The 21,267-nt window shown below is 30.9% G+C and overlaps 1 protein-coding gene across 1 annotated transcript in view; it reads left to right on the top strand.

Annotated features, from left to right (window-relative positions):
* The window catches only part of PCDH15 (protocadherin related 15), a 1,312,736-nt gene that overhangs the window by 1,243,939 nt on the left and 47,530 nt on the right, over positions 1-21,267 (top strand). Inside the window, exons 30-31 of the mRNA XM_074339439.1 lie at positions 13,075-13,290; positions 20,032-20,120. Of these exons, the coding sequence (XP_074195540.1) occupies positions 13,075-13,290; positions 20,032-20,120 (305 nt within the window). The remainder of the gene's footprint in view (positions 1-13,074; positions 13,291-20,031; positions 20,121-21,267) is intronic.

Genomic DNA, 21,267 nt, shown 5'->3' with positions numbered 1-21,267 from the left:
ATATTAGACACATTATTCAAGACTATTGACTAAACCTATTATGGTAATCATTTCACAACATTTGTAAACCAAACCATCATGCTATATGCTTGAAATTTATACAGTAATATCAATTATTTCTCAGTACAACTGGAGAAAAAGACTATTGATTAAGTTGCTACAAGTTTTGATCTTTACAAATAACAGAACAAGAATAATTAGATGGAAATGATTTAGAAATGTTTAAAAGGGAAAACAAAAACATTTTAATAATTTTGCAATTATATATTCATAAGTTATTATCATTCTGTCCATGCTTCTCAAAAACTAAAAATATACCTAAAAATCAGCAATAGAGAATGCTAATATTTTTTCCATATCATCTCAAAATGGAATTGTAATGTTGGCCACTCTGCTTTATAGTATATTGTTTTGAGACTAATTCTTTTTAGAATTTTATCCAACAAACTATTATTTCACAGGAATTCTAGTTTCATGTTACAAATATTTCTTTGTATTAAACATGTTAGATGATACATATAGACATAAAATACATTGTTATAAAATAGAAAAATATAAATATATATGCACACATACATATGTATGTGTGTGTGTGTTTGTGTGTGTGTGTGTATAGAGAGAGATAGAGAGAGAGAGAGAGAATTCTAAAACACCACCAATTTAAATGAAGAACATTGCAGAGAGCAAATTTTTGTTGAATGTGTTGTTTATATTATAATGTTGCAATTCATATATATATATATATATATATATATATTCAAAGATACAGATTTTATTGTCCTACAGTGCAAATAGTACCATTCCAATCTGCAAATACAGCCTTCTTTAAAATTAGTGTCACTTTAACAACACTAAAAGCTTTTCTTTTGGTGATCATTAATTTCATTGTAGCATTTATGTTCAGTATAGTTTTGAAAGTTCTCAATTTATTTTCCAAAGTAAAAGGTTTATAAATTGACTTATATATTCCTTTGATGTGCACTTTTTTCAATAAAGCTATGATAAAGGTTTTTTGTTTGTTTGTCTTTTAGTAAAGCTTTTTGTGCTTGTTAATCTCATATTAGATAGGCCATAAACCATTTTCAGAAAGACTGCATAGAGAGTTCAACATTCAGATTTAATTTTCAAATGCCCTGCTATCCATTTCCCCTGATTTTCTATTAAACTTAGAAATTGAGGGATAAGTGGGCTGCTTGTACATTATTCATGTTCTAGACCTTTTTGTGATGATAAAAATGCATTATTTATCTTTTAACATTAATAGTATACTTTAAAATTGTAAAAATGTGAGGATGTTTAAATGGAAAGATACACATCTCTTTATGGAGCAAGGTGGTACAAATTCATCTGCAAATGAAAAGAAATTCTGAGTTAAATAACCTTATAATGGGAACAAAAATAAGCTTTAAAAAAGTTTATGTTCAAGGGGATTTTAAAAAAACATGTTATACATTCTACTTTATATTTACATTTTTATTTTTCAATTAGATTGTACTAGTCAATCTGAAACCCAATGACAAAAAATATAAAAGATGAGAAAATTAAGAATAATAAAATTTAAAATGAAGATGAACCCTGCTTCACAAACCTTGTGGTCTTAAATATTTAACAGTTTATCCTAGGTTAAATATCCTGTTTAGTTAAATATTTTAAAATAAAATTGCATTCTCTCTTTTAAGTTGTGGGGCATGGGTTAAATCCATGGCCATATAATTCTAAAACACTTGTCAATTAAACTGTGCAGTCTCCATTATATGTAACTTATAATAGCTATTTGATTTGTATTCTTAAATATCCCAGCAGTTTCTTGTTAAAATATTTCAAAATTATCAGTTTAATCTTTGATAAGCATGTTATTACAGTAACGTAACAAAATTATGTATTGGGATACTTTCACTATACTATCAGTAAAAAAGTATAGCATGCATTAAAAAGACATTAATAAATATACTTTCTCAGTGGCAGATTGATTCTTTCAACAAATATTTCCTAGCTACATTTTACATGCAGGCACTGGCCACTTAGGATTAGGAGATACAAAGATGAATTAGAAAATAGTCCTTCTCCCAATGAATTTACAGTCAGGAACAAAAGATAGAAAGTGATAAGCATTTTTAACTGTGCAATACATGATAAGCTAAATGGCTACAAAGTATTCATAGAGAAGAAGGCAACAGTACAATCACAACAATAATTAATCTCAATTGTTTACTTTGTGCCAAGTACGGCATTTTACACCCCAGTGAATATTCCCAGCCACTCTATTCAGCATGTCCTATTTTCCTTATTTTACAGATGAGGGACTACACCCTAGAGAGTTAATTGCCCACGCTCATATAGCTAATGAGTGGTAGAATTTACCTCACATCTGTCTCTTCTAAATATTGATTCTGATATTTCTTCTACTCGATTTAAGCCAAACATTATTTTACCACTTACTGGGCATGATACTACAGTAAAAAACAGGATCAGGTAAAAAAAAGTTTGTGTGTAATTGAGACATATAAATATTATAATATGCCAAGATAAATGCTATAGTAAAAAAATACGTAAAATATGCTACTGAAAGCAGATAGGTGGAAGTGGTTCTTCCTACAGGAGTCAGGACAGCTTCAGAAAAGTAGTCATTTAAACTGAGATTTGATTGCATATATATATATATATATATATATATGTATATATATATATATTATATTTTTTATATATGTATATATATAATATATGTATAATATATTATTTATATATATGTATCCCCCCCCCTCTCTGTATGAGTATAATTCAGGAATAAACATCATTCAGGCAGCAGACAAGGAACATTTTAAGGTAGAAGAATCCATGTGTACAAAGGATGATAATCATGAAAGAAAGTAGATTGTTCGGGGTGGGGGGGGAAACTAGCTAATGTGTTTAGGGAAATAGAAATAAAGTAAATATAGTTCAAGATTGGAATGGTAAACTGGGATCGCATTGAGAATAATGGATTTGTCTGAACATTCATCATCTGGCAAAAGGGAGCTAATGTTTTAAAGCCTTTGCTGGAGTAAAGGAATGAGGCATGAGAGTCTGAAGTTGAACAGTGTCAGCTGAGCTGGGAAATACTGTAGCAGTAGGAAGCAGAAGGCATACTGGTGGACTGGAAGCAGGGAACAAGGGGTAAGATAAAACAATTGAAAAGAATACTGAGATTTTTTTTTTTTTAACTCAGTTCAATCCATAGGTAGTGATGCCCTTCCTTACCAGGGAAAGGGAATACAAAATAAGGAACAAATATAGAAGCCAGAAAACCGATGAGAGGGTGGGAGCTGAGAAGACGGGAAAAAAAAAAAAAAAAGTTGGCTTGGATTGACTGAATGTAACGTAAGAACAGGGGAATTAAAAATAACTAGTATGTAATTTAATTTGCTTTGAATGTTGAAGGATTTAGGATTTAAAACTACAGAATTATTGCACAGTATAAATTTCTTAAACATTTTAATAATAAGTAAGCTTCTAGTAAAAACCTGTAACATTTTTTTATTAAAAATTAACATTGAAAACTAGCTTCCTCTTTAAATAGAGGTCTCAAATTGTACATGTTTTTCTATTGTTACTGTGTCTATTGAATAGAGCACAATTTACATATTTTTCACATGAATAAAAATTAGAACAAATAATTTCAAAGTTCATTTCAAAGCATCATTGAACAATATATGACTACTGATTATATTAGCAATAATGAGGAAAAGAACAATTAGTTTTTGAGTTAATTTTTATTTTCTAAAATATTTTACAAGGAAAGGAAAATAAACTTTAAGCAAATATCAGTTATTATATAATGCAAGTCTTTCTTACTTTGAACTCTCATGCTTTCTGTAATACAGAATATTCCAGTGTATAAATTTTAAAAATAATAAAATAAGTATTTTGCTTTCTTCGTTTAGTTTCTTTCCTTAATTTTCAAATAGATATCTGGAACTACTCTTTAAATTAAGAGTAAACTTAATTCTATTTTTTTTTTTAATTTTGGCGAATTCTAACTGTAATAAAATAATAAACCCCTGTAAAGGTCTTTGCTATTCAATTATGTTGCATGTCTCTACATGCCATTATTAAATTATTGTTTTTACATAAAGTTGTATTTTGCTGATTAGAGTATTTCTTAATTATATCAGAATTTTACTTAACTATGCAAATACTAAAGGGCATATTGAAATTAGAAATTATTAATATTGTAATGTGATACCTTTTTTGATATTCTTGTGAAAAAAATCAAACACTAAACTTTATTATTTAAACTGTTTCTTTCCTCTCTTTTTTGTTTCTGTTTTTGCAAAAGTCTTGAATAGCCTTACAGATAGTTCAACCTATCCGACATTTTCCTTATTTATATTTTATCATATATTGGATATATTCTCTTTAAGGGTTTTAAAATGAAAGTCTCTTTCTGTTTCCTAAAAACGCAAGAGTCAACTTAAAGTAGTTTAAGTTCTTTTTGCCTTTTGCAAGCACAGCTTGGCCTACTGACATTAGTTAGTGAAAATATTAGATTTGACTTTTTTTACCCCAACATTCTAGAATACTTTCACTATATATTAAAGAAAAGTGAGCCTTCAGTGCTGTTAAATGTAAAAATGGGGTTTAATTGAGAAGCTCAAGTTAAAGTTAGCTTATTGGACTTTAATGGGCTTTGGAAGTTCTTAGGACATCATTAATTATTTCACTAATATTTCTGCATCCATAGTATTCATTTATGCAACAGAGGGGAACAGCTATTTAGACTGCTGGAAAATTAATGGTCTCACCTACTCCCCTGTATGATGCAGGCAATTATTTGGTGATTTTCTCTTAATGTTGGGCACCTGTGTGCATTAAAATTTCCACATGAGGTCTTAGAAAAGTGCAAGTGATTTCCTGTGTCTTAGCTTTCATTAAAAATATGTAACTACAGCAAGTATAATTATAATATTCATTTCTGAGTCTTGTTCTTTTAAAACAACCCTAGACATACTTTCCTGATTTTGCCGAGAGAAATTCACAAAAGTCAGTGAATCAAATCTTCCACAGTCAGCTCTTCCAGATAATAATAACTGTCCAGAACCCAGTATAAGTTTTTGATTATAAAGAAGCTGATGGAATAAGTAAAATGACATTGATTCTTTCATAAATTTGATTAGTTAAGAGTCTGCATTATGCATCAGTGTTAATTTTTAGGCTTAATTTAACCAAGTTTGTTAGATGTTCCTTTATTACTATCTAAAAAGTGATAGAATGGATTTGTAAATTTTATTAATTTTTTCTTTTTATGGAATATCTCTACGAATTTTCTCTTACTTTTAAGCAAAATGTGCAGGTTATATTCATAATAATTTATTTTTAAAAAATACCACATGCTTGTTAACTAATGACATTTTGGGATTATAGTTTCCTTTCAAACTCATTCTTCTTGGCCACACAGAATGCATCAGGCCTAACTTCTAATAATTTTTTTTTTTTTAAATATTACATCCTCCCCTACTCCCCTCACCTACACACACCCCCCGAAACACACACACACACACACACACACACACACACACACGAACACACACGACCAGTAAGGTAAAATTCTACCTTGGAGTAAGTTAGTTATAAATTAAAATATAAACACATGTTGACTTACATTTTCAATCACTTTCCTACTTTTAGGGATGATATTTTATACAGTACAATGCATTCTATTCAGTGTGATTAACCTTGTTTTTTCCCAAGATTGAATTACATTTGTTGTAATTACAGATATAATAGATTTTACACCCTATTATTTCATTTTGGTTTTCCTTTGTCCTTTTCTTTCTATATTTATTTTTCTGTTTCAAAATATTATTTTGGATGGATTTTCCTAACACCACGTGTCCCTAGTATAATTGAGGCATTGTACATTCTATTTTATTAAATAAGGGTTACCTTAGAAATTTTAACATAATATATACACTAAAAATGTCAATGTCCCCTCCATTCTGATCATTATTTAGATCCTTAGAACATTTAACTCCAGTTACTCCCTTTCCAATTTATATATTATTGTGGTTGGATATTTTATCTTTTTTTTAATCACACACAATCATAAGATTATTATGTTATATAGAGTTATTCACACATTTCATGCTTTCTTTGTTTTTCCATTTCTTCCTAAATCTTAGACCTTCCATCTGGAATCCTATTCCTTTCACTTCAAGTACAAAGTTTAGAACTTTCCATGAGTATCTTTTTTATGTCAAACTCTTTCAGTGATGATCTGAAAAAATGTTCATTTCACTCCTGTTTCTGAAAGACGTTTTCATTGGGTCCTGAATTCTAAATGCACAGTTATATTCTCTCTTCACTTGAAAATATAATTTCTCTAGCATCTGCCATTTAATGTTGCTGATAAGAAGTCAATCGTTAGTCTACTACTTCTAAGACTCCCCTTTTGGGCCGGGGAAGGGGAGTGTTCTGCAGTTTTTACATGGTGTAGGTTAGTTTATGTTTATTCTGTTTGTAGTTTATTGAAATTAAATCTGTGGATAGTTCTCTTTTATAGGTGTTGGAAAATTTTGTTCCACCCTATCTTTTCTTTCTTTGAAACTCTGATTAGATGTTTGCTAACTGTTCTCACTTTAAATTCTATCTTAAAGTTGCTTTTAGATTTTTTTTTTATCTTTGTCACACTGTGAAGCATTCTGGATCATTTATTTTGCCCTATCATACAGATGACTTTCTTTCATCAGTTCTGCCTAATTTGTTAACAACTTCATCTCTGAGTTTTTAGTATTAATTACATGTTTTTCACTTCTAGAACATACTTTTTATTTATGTTAAAATATTCTCATTTTTCATTCATATTTTTAAGAACTCATTTATTGAAATATATTGAACACACTTGCATTATACTCTTTGCTAATTCAAATAACTAAGGCCTTTGTGAGTATATTTTTGCTTTGTTTTTTAGCTCAACAGACTCTTTTTCATGATAGTTTGTTTCTTGTTCATTTTGAGAATTATTTTATTCTGACTTTTCATCTTTCTTGGAATTTAATTGTTAGAATTATTTGAGTCATAGGTCGGAGGTAGCTTTTTTGAAAAGGTTCTTGGTTCTGTGAGGAGTTTAGGCTATTATCAATCAGTAATCACTTTTCTCAAATGTTTGGTTTTGTTTTTTCTATTGTTTAGGTAGAGTTCAGGACCATTGGATTTACAAATTCAAAATATTATAGTTTCTCCTTGAATTGAACAAATTGGTGGTGTGTGAATGAAGGATATAAACTCTAATGAGGGATTGGATTTGGTAATGCATTGTCAAGGAATTTTTTTCTCTGCTGCTGCACTCAACATCAAAGGTTAAGACAGACAATTTTCTTTGCAGCTTTGTGGTGTTTGTCACAGTGGTGGCTGGAAAGGAGAAAGGAACTTCTTACTCATCCTCATAATGAGAATTTAGTGTTCTGGGGAGGGAAGCCCTGACTAGACCTGGGTCATGCCTCCTATTCTCTGAGCCACTCAAGACCTCATAAATAAAATTTTAAGTTCACCTAGATCAGGGGGAAAAAAAAAAAGCCTCTAAGTGAAAGCCACCATCACTCCTAACATTTTTGTATTTTTGCCTTCACTTAAAGGGATATTTATTATTTTCTATTTCCTTGACAAGTCTAGGAAGAATTCTTAAGACATTTTATCTAGCATTGAATGTTGTTTTCACTGGGATTTTAGTCCTGGTACTTAGTTTGGCATATTCAATGTAGTGGTTTTGGAGTGGGACCTACCCAACTGTACTATCAACTACCTGTGTGATTATGAGCAAATTACTAATCTCTCTGTGCCTCCATTTCTTCACCTATAAAATAATGAAATTGGCTCAATAAAAGTATGTCACACAGTACGTACGTATTTACATAGCACTTAGAAAACTGTAAGAGTTCAATATGTTGGCTTGCAACATCAGTGATAACATCATATAAGCAACAGAAATGGACTGTGATTTAAAGAGAACTGGACTAATAGTTGATCTGAGACTGAGCCAAAAACCTCAGTCATTGACTGTAACAGATGTGATGGCATGATAGCAGCAGAATTCCATCTGCAGTTACGGGATGATTGTGAAGTAAGAAATTGGAGGCAGTGATTATAGAAAAATATTCTGAGGAAGTTAAATGTAAAAATAGATATGGAAATTGTGGAGATAGTGTAAGAGAGTATAGAGTAAAAGAAAAGCTTAGTTTTGTTTTAATGAGAGAGAGATAGATATAGTCTGTAGAGGTGAAAGGTTCGAAGTACAGGGAGATAGAAATGATGAAGCATTAAATGCAGAAGAGCTGGGAAAGATTTAGATGAAGGCATAAATAAGTCCCTTCACTAGAAAGAAGAGTCATTTCGTTCCTCTGAGATTTGAAGAAAGACAGTAAGTGCAGATATAGTTATAGGCTGAGAAGTTAAGAGATTTCACACTGATATCCTCAATTTTTATGTGAATCACAGCTTCCTCACCACTAGAGGAGATTGAAAATATGTGATTTGAAGAAAAGAGTGAACTTTTAGAGTGCGATAAAGAATACAGAGCAGAAATTTTCCAAATAAAAGTAGGGTTGCACTCAGAGATCATGGGCTTACTGTACCATTAGAACATTAGTCTGCCTGATTATTTCATTTCTTTCATTACTCTTCAGTCACCCAGAAGTAGGTTGGTGGTTAAATTGATTCAAGAGGAAGAAGTTCTAGGTGTGGAAAGACAAAAAAAATGAGAACAATGTGACTGTCCGTGAAATCTCTGATGGGGAGGAAAGGAGCATAAGTCCTGAAGTAATGAGAGCAGATATGGTTTTTGTGGAACTAAAAATTCACTATGATCAAAGAAGACATCTTAACTGAATAAGAAAGTGATGGGAGGTTGTGGTCAGGAATGTATACACTGAAGTCATGTCTCCAGAGATGGATTGTTTCCTTAGTAGCAGTTATCTCCATACACCGAAAGACTAGCATGTACTTATGGAATTGCATTGATGCACTAAGGCATCAAAGACTGATACAAGTTTTTCATGACTAAGAATTTGAAGTGGTTTATTGGGTGTGTCATCTACCTAAACATTTAAATTCATGCAGAATTAAGTTGAAATAGAAGAGGTAGACCAACAGCTAGATACATACAGCCTCATTATAGTCAGCAACAGGGAAGGGTAAAATGTATGCTACATATAAATATATGGATTTCAGTTGAGGAAGAGTTTGTTCACAATTGATTAAAAAATGACCAGGAAACAATAAGAAGACCTGGAAAAGAAAAGGAAACAATACACAAATATATATACATATATACATATATACACACATATATGTATATATATACACATATGTATATGCGTATATATGTGTCTGTGTATATATATATATATATATATATATATATACATATATATATATATATACAGACACATATATACGCATATACATATGTGTATATATATATATATATGTGTGTATATATATATATATTTAGAGAGAGAGAGATCAAGTATGTACATCTTGAGCTGAATAAGAAAAAAATTGATTAATATATTATATTAAGAGTTACAATCTTATGATAATATGCCTGAAATAGTAAGAGTGTTCATTGATATTTGTGCTTAAATTTGCATATTAATGCTAAATGTCATGAAATAGGAAATTTTAATTGTTTTTAATATTATGATAAAAGTTCGATTATTATGTCATCATACTGTACTTGGCTATATAATATATTAAATAGTAACTTTGATCAATGTTCTTCTCATTTTCTAAAGACACCTAAAACTCTTGAATGATTGTTTTGACATCTGACATTTGAGTCCACATCTCCAAAACACAATACAAAAAACAAGCAAACAAGTCAAATTAAAATTATTAAAAGTAGGAAACATATCAATACAATACACCCTGTGCTGAAACTCTTTTTTCACATCTTGAACCATATTTAAAATTGTGTTCTTAATTTTGTTGTCAGTATTTTTTGTTACTTGATATGTTTTTTAAATGCATCATATCTTGTAATTGATTTCATAAAAAGAGCATCCGATTATGAACTGTGTATGATTTTAATGTATATACCCAACATCAGTCAACATCTATCTTATACATACGTTTTAGTCTTAAATCCATTGGTTGTTGAAAATTGAACAGACTCAACATTAAACTTGAAAACGCTTTAAATTGCTAACTATAGTACCTACTGGAATGTTTATCGATCATTGTTTGACTTACTAGTAACATTCCACTATACATACTTGAGAGAAAGCAGGGAAATTTGAAACAATGCTAATGATCCTGGCAACCATCCTCAATGAGTGTTTTCTGAAATGAGAACATTGATATTTCAAAGGGGATCAAGAAATAGAAATTTCAAAGAAATAGAAATTTAAATGGAGTCATTATTACTAACAACATACTGACAATAGAGTTTTACATTTTTCTAATAAAAGGTCCAGTAAACATAATTTTTTTTAAAATCCTGAATCTTATTTTTCACAATTTACTCCAAATGTACTATGAAAAATCATAAAAAATAACAGATATTCCTAAGTTATAACTATTAATTCTATACCCAAACTTATGCATTATATGATTTGTGTTTCAGGAAAGGTATGTTAAAAGAGCACCTCAATCTGTTAAGATAAAATATGGCTACTTCATGGTTATCATAATTTAATAAATAGCAATACTCTAAAGTGAAATTACTTGTTCATTGAAATTGTAAATTAATCAGTAAGAACTGTGTGAAAAAGCTTAATGTACCACGCAATCACAATGACTTTATTGTAACCACTCTCTTTTCTAAATGATTATGCTGTGTTACGGGGTCTATTTTAAAATATAAAGGTTTAGAATCTCACAACACAAATTGAATAAAAGAAGTCAGACAGAAAACAGAACATATATTATGATCTCACCCATATAGAGTTTGAATAGAGACATAACTAATCTATACTGTTAGCAATCAGGATTCTGATTTCCCTGGGGAGCTGGGTATGCCTATAATGACATGAAGGATATTCTGGTATGCTAGTCATGTTGTGTTTCTTTATGCAGGTACTGGCCTTATGGTTGTGCATATTTTGCAAAATTTTACGGAGCTGTATACTTAATATTTAAACATTTTTTGTTGCATATTTGTTTTACCTCAATAAAGTTGCATTAACAGTAAAAAGTTGATTTCAGGAGAAATGCCTATGTTAATCATAAGTTCAAAGACAATACTGAACCAAATCTTTGAGTTGGCATTTGTCTCAAATTTGTAAAAGAAACGTATGTATGTAAAAGAAATGTCTTTGACTACTTGATTCAAACTCTGATTTTACCTTTAGTTGAGACTGTGCTTTTTATATCTTATGCTATGCTTTGTTAAATGAATAAAAACTCTAGGGTTCAAAATTTAAAAAGAAAAACTTTGATAACTATTTTTTTCTTTGTTTCCCCCCCCTTTAATAATTTGACCTTATGTTGAAATCTAATGACAATTCCTCTAATGCCAAAATTGAGCTCTGCCATTATGTAAACCATACAGATCATCTAAAAGATAAGCTAGTAGTTAGACGTTTCCTGTTCTAAAGCTGAGAAGTTTAATTTCTTAGAAAAGTCAAGAATAGTTTATCTTAAATTGAAGTATCTGAGATTTTTAGGTTACTTTTTCTAACCATGTTAAGCACATATATGAAATTTGAAACTGGAAAGCCAGGCTCATGCTGCAGGTTAATACACATTTATATTATTTACTATTATTGTCATTATTATATCCCAACTTTACCACTTACTATAGCATTTAGCTATTTAAATTTAATTAAAATTAAACCAAATTAAATTTTTACTTTCTTAGTCATTATTAACTTCCTTTCAAGTGTTCAGTAGTCATATGTGACTATTGGCTACTATATTGGACAGAACATATTTAGAGCTTTTCCCTCACTGTGGAAAGTTCTGTTGGACAGCAATAATATCTATATCTACATAGATATAGATATATAATTATAATAATACTTTCTTTTGACAATTTTTATTTTATTAAATAAGATTATTTTTGTAGAATTCTTAGCATTGTAATGGCAAATCACAAATGCTTACTATATTATATTTAATAATTATGCCATTGGTTAACTAAGAATAACCAATGAAAATAATAATAAAAACATTAAAATCGCATATCTAGTGTAATGAGTAAGATGTATATAGCCATCTACAAACTCATTAAGGTTCTTCTACAATCATTCCACTTACAAATATGTCACTATGAAAGAATTCTCATATTGGCATTCTGAAAAATTTCCCTGAAGTAGAAGCCATAAAGTCAGCCTAATATATTATGTTCACAGCTTTATTACACACACACACACACACACACACACACACACACACACACACAAACTCTCTCACATACATGCTTACAACATATACTAAGCAACTATTTACCTTTTTAAAATTCTGAATGTTAAGAAATCTTAGCATGTAGATCATAAGTACCTACCCCCAGGAACAAATCTCGTTAATCAAATACAAGATAATGAAAAAGGAAGTTGGATTAGTATTCTAACCGTCCCTAATTATGATATAACTTTAATTAGAATTTCTTTATGCATCTCTGGGTTGCTGGTTAAAAGCTCTGAAATTTGATTTGTCTTATTGTCATTTGAGGTATTTTAATGCCTTATTTTATTTTTCCCCTTTAGGAAATAGGTTAGATAAACAAAAATACAATCACAGGCTATGCCTATACACAAGGCAATGGTTAGGTAAACAATCCTATCCTTAAATGTATTTGGATCACAGCCCAGAGATGAACCCATCTGACATGCCAATCAAAACACTTGACTCATGGATCGGGCTCTGTTAGTGTCTATGTCCTTTAATTCACAGTTCAGTAGTTATTATTCTAATGACAACCATTCAAATCTGTGGACACAAAGTCTATAAATCTAATAACAATACCCAGAAAAATAGACTTTTAGGAGGGCGTTCATGTATTGTTATTACACAAGGAACATCAGTCTTACAAACGTATGTAAGCCTTTTAATAAAGGTGTTTTTCCTGATCATTTATAACCTGTGTTTCTTCCCTCCTAGGCTACTGATAAAGATACTGGCAATTATAGTGCCATGGCATACAGACTCATAATACCACCAATTAAAGATGAAAAAGAAGGATTTGTGGTTGAAACATATACAGGGCTTATCAAAACTGCTATGCTCTTCCATAATATGAGGAGGTTCTACTTCAAGTTTCAAGTCATTGCAACTGACGACTACGGGAAGGGACTAAGTGGCAAAGCAGATGTACTTGTAAGTAGATAAAACTTCAGATAAGGGGTTACGTGAAATACTAGTCAGGAGTCAGTGTTTGCAATTCATATAACACTTAAGTTTATTTGAAGTAGGTTTTCTAAAACATAGATATGATTAATTTTCATCCAGGTGTTGATAGCTATAATTTAAGATATAAAAAATGTAGCTTTATGGCTATTTATTTTTTTGACATTTGTGAAATAGCATCATACATTTTTATGTATGATTATGACAGCAATGTCATCAGCATTGGATTTGTATTTGGTCTGCAGACCTCATTTTTAATATAGAGTTGGATGGAACTACTTAAAATTATAAAATGCATTCCAACGTTGTGCTGTAGAAATTAAACACATTTTTTTATTACTGTTTAAATTACTTATAGGCCTTGTAATTGAGGAAACAAAAGGAAATGTTTCAAAGCAAGTTTATGTTCCAGTGGATGTTTTTTCCTAGTTTTATCAAAATCCCCATTGATGACTTTGATGATCCTTGACTGTTATATTAGCTTCAGTCAATAATATCACTTTTCTGTTCTGACTTTCTCTTAGGCTGTACACAAGCTCAGTGGTAGGTTATTCCGAAGGGTGGTTTGACATTAACATTTATTCAAAATATTCAACATCAATGCATCTATCCTGTGGAATCTCTATCAATATTTAGTTTTTTCTCTGATGAATCTAGTAAAAATCATAAGATAATTATTATTAGAAATATCTGTCACTTAAAGACAGAATCAGATATAATTTTTCTTTTGTTCTTTATGTCTTATTAAATCTTCATTGTCCACAGTTTCCCTCGTTTACTTCTCTGGACAAGTTTAACTCATATATATATGCAGACATCGGTGATCAAATATTTTTCTTTTTAGATAATTGTGAAGACCAATCACCATGTTTGTGATGGGTTGAAGGACAAAACATTCTCATTTATAACAGTAGAGCTGCAGAGCATAGACAAAAGCCAATCTAAGCCAAGAAGCTTTTGACAGAAGATAATATGTTTGACATAGATGTTCAATCAAATTATTATCTGTACATGTAAATTAATGTTATTTATCTTCCTGTTATTTAAGATATGCACATTATGGTGCTTTAAGGCTGAATAATAAGCTAAGTATATTTAAAATATAAATAACATAAACAAAATATAACTATATAGAGCATATATGTAATATGGACATAAGCAATGTGAAGTTTATGGGATTTTTATTTGCACTCTAGAAACTATTATGTGGAAATTATAAAATATACCTTTAAAGTTGTTCAAAATATATATAGAAAAATTCAGTTCAAGGAAATCATAATGTTATATATTTTTAACACATGATATGTATGTACAAGGAAGCCTTTTCAGCAAAGTACTATTTATAAGACCTGAAATCCTTTAAATGAAGAAAAGGGAAACCTGGAGACAAATTAGACCTTTATACAGAGAGAACAACAATGTGCCACAACCAAAAAGGAAGAGAAATGATAGTAGGTATAAATAACTCATAGATATTTACTCAGTCTGGAAGATTAAGAGAAAGTGAGTAAGAGACACGCCTGAAGGTAGGAGTAATTGGTCCATATAAAAGCTGTAGGCCTTATTTAAAAGATTGGAACTTTTTTCTAAAAGCAACAGGAAACCATTGAAAACAATTTTAGTAGGAGTAAGTGAAGATAGGATTTTTAATTTAGATAAACCTTCTTACTTAATGTAAATCTGTCTCTCCCCTGAGGATACTACTACTGCTACCTTCTCAAATAGTGTCTTTTGTGTGTTTTTCTATATTTGTTTGCTGGTTTTCATACTACCTACTAGCAAAGTTGGATTCTCTTTTCATACTACCTACCGTACTAGCAAAGTAGGATTTTCAGCACACCACACTGCTCTTGCTATACACTCCCTCCTTCCGAAGAATCCAACCTTGATTCTCACCTGACTCTGTCATTCCCTCACTGCCTCACAAAATTGCTATGATCTCCCAAACCTTCGGTCAATCCCCAACGTATCTCAATGAGTTTAGCTCTTGAGTTACTGTTAGGATCTCCAGTAATTCTCCTGTCCTAATTTTTGGAATGTCGTTGCATGCAGAGATGAATCTTCCATTATCCTCAGCTCACAATTTCCTTGAACACCTTCCCTCCAATGGCTTTATCCGCCACCTTATTACAGCCACTTAACAACCAGTTATTTTTGCCATTACCAATTACTACAACTCCTCTATAACCTTCATTTCAAACCTCCCACTTTTATACCACAATACTGAATGTGATCAGCTAACTCCAGTACTTTTTTGCCCTAAACAGGACCTTCAATCCATTTAGCCTGCTATATTTTGCCCTTCCTCTTCCCCTCATGTTTTCTCTTTCCTGCTTGCCAGCTTTGTGGTACATTATCAATCAGTATAAGCGTTTGATCACATAAAAATCCAACTTCCTTCCCTTCTCGATCTATATCATACTCACTTGGCAAAACCATAACTCTAGTTAATTACAACTTTCTCCTTTCTCCCATGATGAATATGTCTGCAAAAACATACAAAAGTGTATAATTAGTCTTACTTTAAATTAATGATAAAGTCCTCCACGTGACCTCTTATGTTGTCCAGTGACCACACCATATTTCCTAGGCCATTCTAGAAGAACTCATCTCTCACAATCTTCAATACCTTCTCATCCTCACTATTGCCTAATTAATTGGCATCAAATTTCACTGAAAGATAAATTTAAAGCATTTAGAAGGATACTTCTACAACTCCCATCAGTAAATCCACCTACCTTCCAGGATTTACACCAATACTCTTTGCCTTATTTCCTGTTCTTTTAGATGGATTCTCTATGCATTTATCTGAAGCCATTACCTCCACCTGTGCAACAGATCCATTCCCACTCACCAGCTCTAAGATATTGTTTGAGCAGATCTCCCATTTCTTATATACATTGTCAGTAACAATCTCCCTCTTTTATTTGATTATTTCCATAACCATCTTTTTTTGTCTTTATATCTTCAAAAAACTATTTTAAGAAACTGCTTCCAACTACCACTCAATTTGTTTCTCTTTCCAGAAATATTCATTGTTAGAATTGACTCTCATTTCTAAGCATCTAATCACTCTTAAAAACCTCTCTAATTATAACTTCACTCTCAACACTCATTTAAAACTGCTTATGTCAACATCATCAATTGCTACTTGTTACTAAATGCACTGGTAGTTTCAGCCTTCATCTTATTTGAACCATCGGCATTACTTGACTGATTGTTACCTTTATAGGTTTTCAGGCCACCATTCTCTCTCGTTTACCTCTTACCTCACTGTCCGTTCCTTCTCAGTCCCCTTTGCTGGTTCATTTTCTTCTCCTGACCTTGTCGTATTATTGTTTCTTAGGGCTCAGACATTAATTCTCAGATTAATTCTAAAAGATTTAAATATTGATAGATGATAGAAGAAACCAAAGATTCAGGGATGTAGGATTTGTTTGAAAAAATAAAAATAAACTGTAATAGCCTATTCTCCATTTGACTATTCAAAATTGTGTACATTCTACATAAATCATATGTTAACACTTTAAAAGTTAGATTTTAAATTTTAAAACTGTTAGCATTTAAGTCTGAATCTACTACTTTTGGAGTTAAATACAATATGACTTTCATTATTTTATCAGATTAGAAATATATTGATTTTATATTGCAAAAATACAAAAGTATGTTTTCAAAAGTTATTAAGAACAGAAAATAGTCTTGAGAAATTGTAAGCTCGATATGTATATATTCGAGAGGATCTTAAATTGTTTTGTTGTTGATTCAGTCAGAATTTAGCCACTAAGCTCATTAAGAAACTAAAAAATTCCAAGTAAGTAAGTAATTTATCTTTCTGTCCTTAAGAAGCAAATGATAGGGTTACTTATATCTGGTAGGACAAATTTTGCTTCTAAATAGAGTCCCTAGGACATTAATTGATTGAATTCCAAAAGTTTACCTATAAATAAGCTTCCAAAACTCAGAACATATTTATACAAGAGGAAATTCTACTACTCCCTGAGCCTACTTATAACTAACATTCCAGTTTTCCATTGCTCTACAATTAGTAAGACTCTAACAGCCATGTATAATAGATCCCATGTAAAATAATAGATCTATGACAAACACTATGACAAATGAGTGTTTATCATGGTAGACTGTGTAACAATAAAATTCAACATTTCAGTGGTTTAAAAAACACATTTGATTTTTCTTTCATATGACACAGCAATGAGAGTTTACAAGGTTGGGTGATGTTCTTGACAGCTTTTTTGCAAATGGAGATTCAGGGACTCAATTTCTTCCCAACTTGTGTTTTTTGTCCTTCTCTTTGACTTCTTCATTAAGATAGACATTGGGAATGAAAGGCGAGGTTAACACATGGAACAGATTTAAGCATATTTATTTCTTCCTCTGCACTAAATTTACATTGGTCAGAACTCAATCACATGGTTCCATCAAACTACAAAGGAGATTTAGGAATCTACTGTTTTTGAGATAACATTCCGTGGTTACCGTTTGTTCCACCCTGTTTACTTCTGACCAGAATTTTTATTTTTATTTTATTTATTTATTTTTATGTTCCTTGATCTAGTATTGAAAGAAAGGGGGGGGAAATAAGGAAAAAAAGAGAGGGACAGAAGGAAGGGACAGAAGGAAGGGACAGAAGGAAGGAAGGGAGACAGAAAACAGTCTTACAGTCTTACAATTATCACATACATATTTCTAGAGATTTGTGCCATGTATTTATACTACTAAAAACATAAATACATGAACAAACAAACAAACAAAACAAAAAATGCTTCTGTGTAACTTCAATCTTTTTTTTTTTTTTTTTACTGAGGACCAATAAGAAAAGACAGTTACACAAAAACTGGGATAATCCTTTTTCGGATGAAGTTATATGTTTCTTGTGAAGATAAGATCAAGATTCATCTATATGTAAAAGGAAAATTTAAACATTTGGTCCCAGACACCTATAATGAGTTAGGGATACACGGTTGTAATAGGCATTGTTAACTATTTGCTCATAGGTGGTAGTGGAACAGATGTCTGCCTTAATATAGACGGCAAAGCATGAATTATGAGGTTTACACGATGATTTGAAAGATTTCTAATTAGTTGTAAATATTTTTAATTCCTTCTTCTCTTGAAAAATGGAAGATCCAGCAAATCTGCACCTGTTTACCATATTCACCCATGGTAATATTCACTAGAGAAGAGTTAATAGTTGACCTCTTCAGATGTGTCATAGGCTCACTTCCACTTATCCCTATCATTTCATACTTTTGGCTGCTTCACTCATTTCGGTTACCTGCTTGGTTCATGATAATATTGAATTTGTGACTCCTGATAGGACATCTATGAGCAACTATATGAAGACAACTTAGGGGTGGCTGGTTAGCTCAGTTGGTTAGAGTGTGGTGCTAATAACACCAAGGTGGCTGGTTTGATCCCTGTATGGGGCCACTGTGAGCTGCACTCTCCTTAAGAAAAAAAAAGGAAGACAGCTTGGAGCCTGTATAAAATATACATACACATACATATATATATATATATATATATATATGTATGTGTATGTATATGCACATGTATATGTATATTAGGTTGGTGCAAAATTAACTGCTGTTTAAAGGGTTAAAAAATAACTGCAAAAACCGCAATTACTTTTGCACCAACCTAATACTTATAAATGTGAAATCATCAACTAAGATAAATGATATTCAGATATATGGTACTAAATATACTTAATCCAGAATATTCAATTCATGGTCCTGGTGTATATGCATTTATACAATTTTAATAGTGTGTAATATACATACAGGACAATACATGCTTTGACTTTACATCTTTTATACCTGTGTTGGATAATAGTAAAGAGCACATGCTCTGGAGTAAGACAGCCTATGCTAACCTGGTCAAAGTTATTCAATATCTTTTTTTTTTTTTTTTTTTTTCAGGTTTCCTATTTAAAATTGGAATCATACCCATAACTACCTGATATGGTAGTTGTTAGAAGTAAATGAGTCAAAGCCTTTAGAGAATTGAAGGGGAAAAAGTAAAAAAAAAATACATTGTAAGCAGGGAATAAATGCTTTAATTTTTTTTTCGTTTTTCTAAGTAAGAACAGAAAGAACTCTGTAAATGTTAAATGAATAGGACAAATTCATGCACAGCCGTTAAAATTCATTATAGCCCCATAGGTAAGTTTGCATATATATATATATATATATATATATATATATATATATATATATATATATATATATATCTTTACCTACACAAGTATAAAATTGGATAAAGCAGACATAAAGACTATACATTATGATTTCATAGAGTGAATTATTCTAGTCATATCCCATATTCTTAGTTACAATGAATAACTGATCTCTTAATATTTATAAAACCTAAAGCCTGTGTTTTCCATTTTTTGAGTGTTTTTAAATAAACCAATTAAAAAAATGTTAGGCTTTAGTAAATAACCAAGAAAACAAACAAATAAACACAAAATCTGCAACAGTCAAAGTCATTAGGGTTCTGTAACTTCTAAGTAAACAACCGTCTATCTTTTTCAACATGCCCCAATAGCCAGCGGAGATTGTATAACAAAAATATCATTTATTCCTAAATTTAAAAATGTCTATGCACAGTAGGGAAGAAATGAAATTTATTTTTAATTATAGAAACTTTAATGAATAGAAGCCAAACAAATTATGTTTCTTTTTCTTTCAGGTCTCAGTGGTCAATCAGCTGGATATGCAAGTCATTGTTTCCAATGTGCCCCCCACTCTGGTGGAAAAAAAGATAGAAGATCTCACAGAGTAATGGATTTTTGTTTACATTTATATTTATTTTCACATGGCTATAATTTTTATCACATGAGGTCATATTAATCATTGTCATGTTCAGGTTAAACACATATATTTAAAACACTGTCTTAATAATAATTTAGCTTTCTCTTTTCCTGAAATAGGTAGCTTTATTTGAAATATGTGTAGATTCTGAGAATACTTTCAAATAGGAATAAAATTAGATGTCAGAGATCTTATTATTCGCAATGCTTTGATTGATACATCAGTATAACCTTGAATGCAGCATGTAGGCAATAAATCATAACATTAATTATTTGAGTATATATCTTGATTTTGTGGCCCCCAATTATTCAAATAGCTCATTATCTAAGCAACCCAATTAGTCTAGGGAATGCTATTTCTCAAAGTGATGTATCTGCATGCTTAAAGCGTATTCTTCCAAAAACAAGTTGGTGAATTCTAAATAACATGTATTTTTAATTACTCTAAAATATATTCCATGTCCCTCTGCCTTTGAAAAGTTTACACTGAACATGACTGAACATGTTATTTTGACTCAAAGTTGTGATTATTTATTAAGCTTCAGTTCTGTAATATTCTGAATTCTACCAAGGATTATTAAAATGTCTTTAGTATTTCACTCTTAACTACCATAACTTAGCCTGCCATCATTTCATAATTTTTATATTTGTATTTATTTATTATTCTGTGTATCCTATTGAGTTCAAATTGACAGTTATCAATCATCACTGTTAATCTACCTCTCTCTAGCAAAACATCTCTCATTTCTAAATTGCCAGTAGAAGCTTCAGATAGATAACTAACCTTTCACTAATTAGGTGTTGAATAAAATACAATAGTCATTGATTAATGCAGGAGTGATTCTCTTATAATAAAGGCATACATGTTTTATGACAATGATTTTTTGACATTTTATGAAATTTAAACTTTCTCTGTCATATAAAATGGCCCATGAATGCAGTGGTTATCAATATTTATGCATGTAATATAAATCATGCAGTGCCTTGTTTACCTCTGCAAAATTGGTTTATATAGTGTGTTCACCATGCTTCAGTCACCATATATTTGACCACCTTTCCCCTCTTATATCTCTTCCCCTCCCCGCTTATGCTCTGGTAGCCACTAAACTGCTATG

This window comes from Rhinolophus sinicus, linkage group LG07 (assembly GCF_036562045.2).
Source record: "Rhinolophus sinicus isolate RSC01 linkage group LG07, ASM3656204v1, whole genome shotgun sequence".
Lineage (NCBI taxonomy): Eukaryota > Metazoa > Chordata > Mammalia > Chiroptera > Rhinolophidae > Rhinolophus > Rhinolophus sinicus.
Note: the sequence above shows the minus strand (reverse complement) of the source record. Positions and strands in the feature narration are given on the sequence as shown.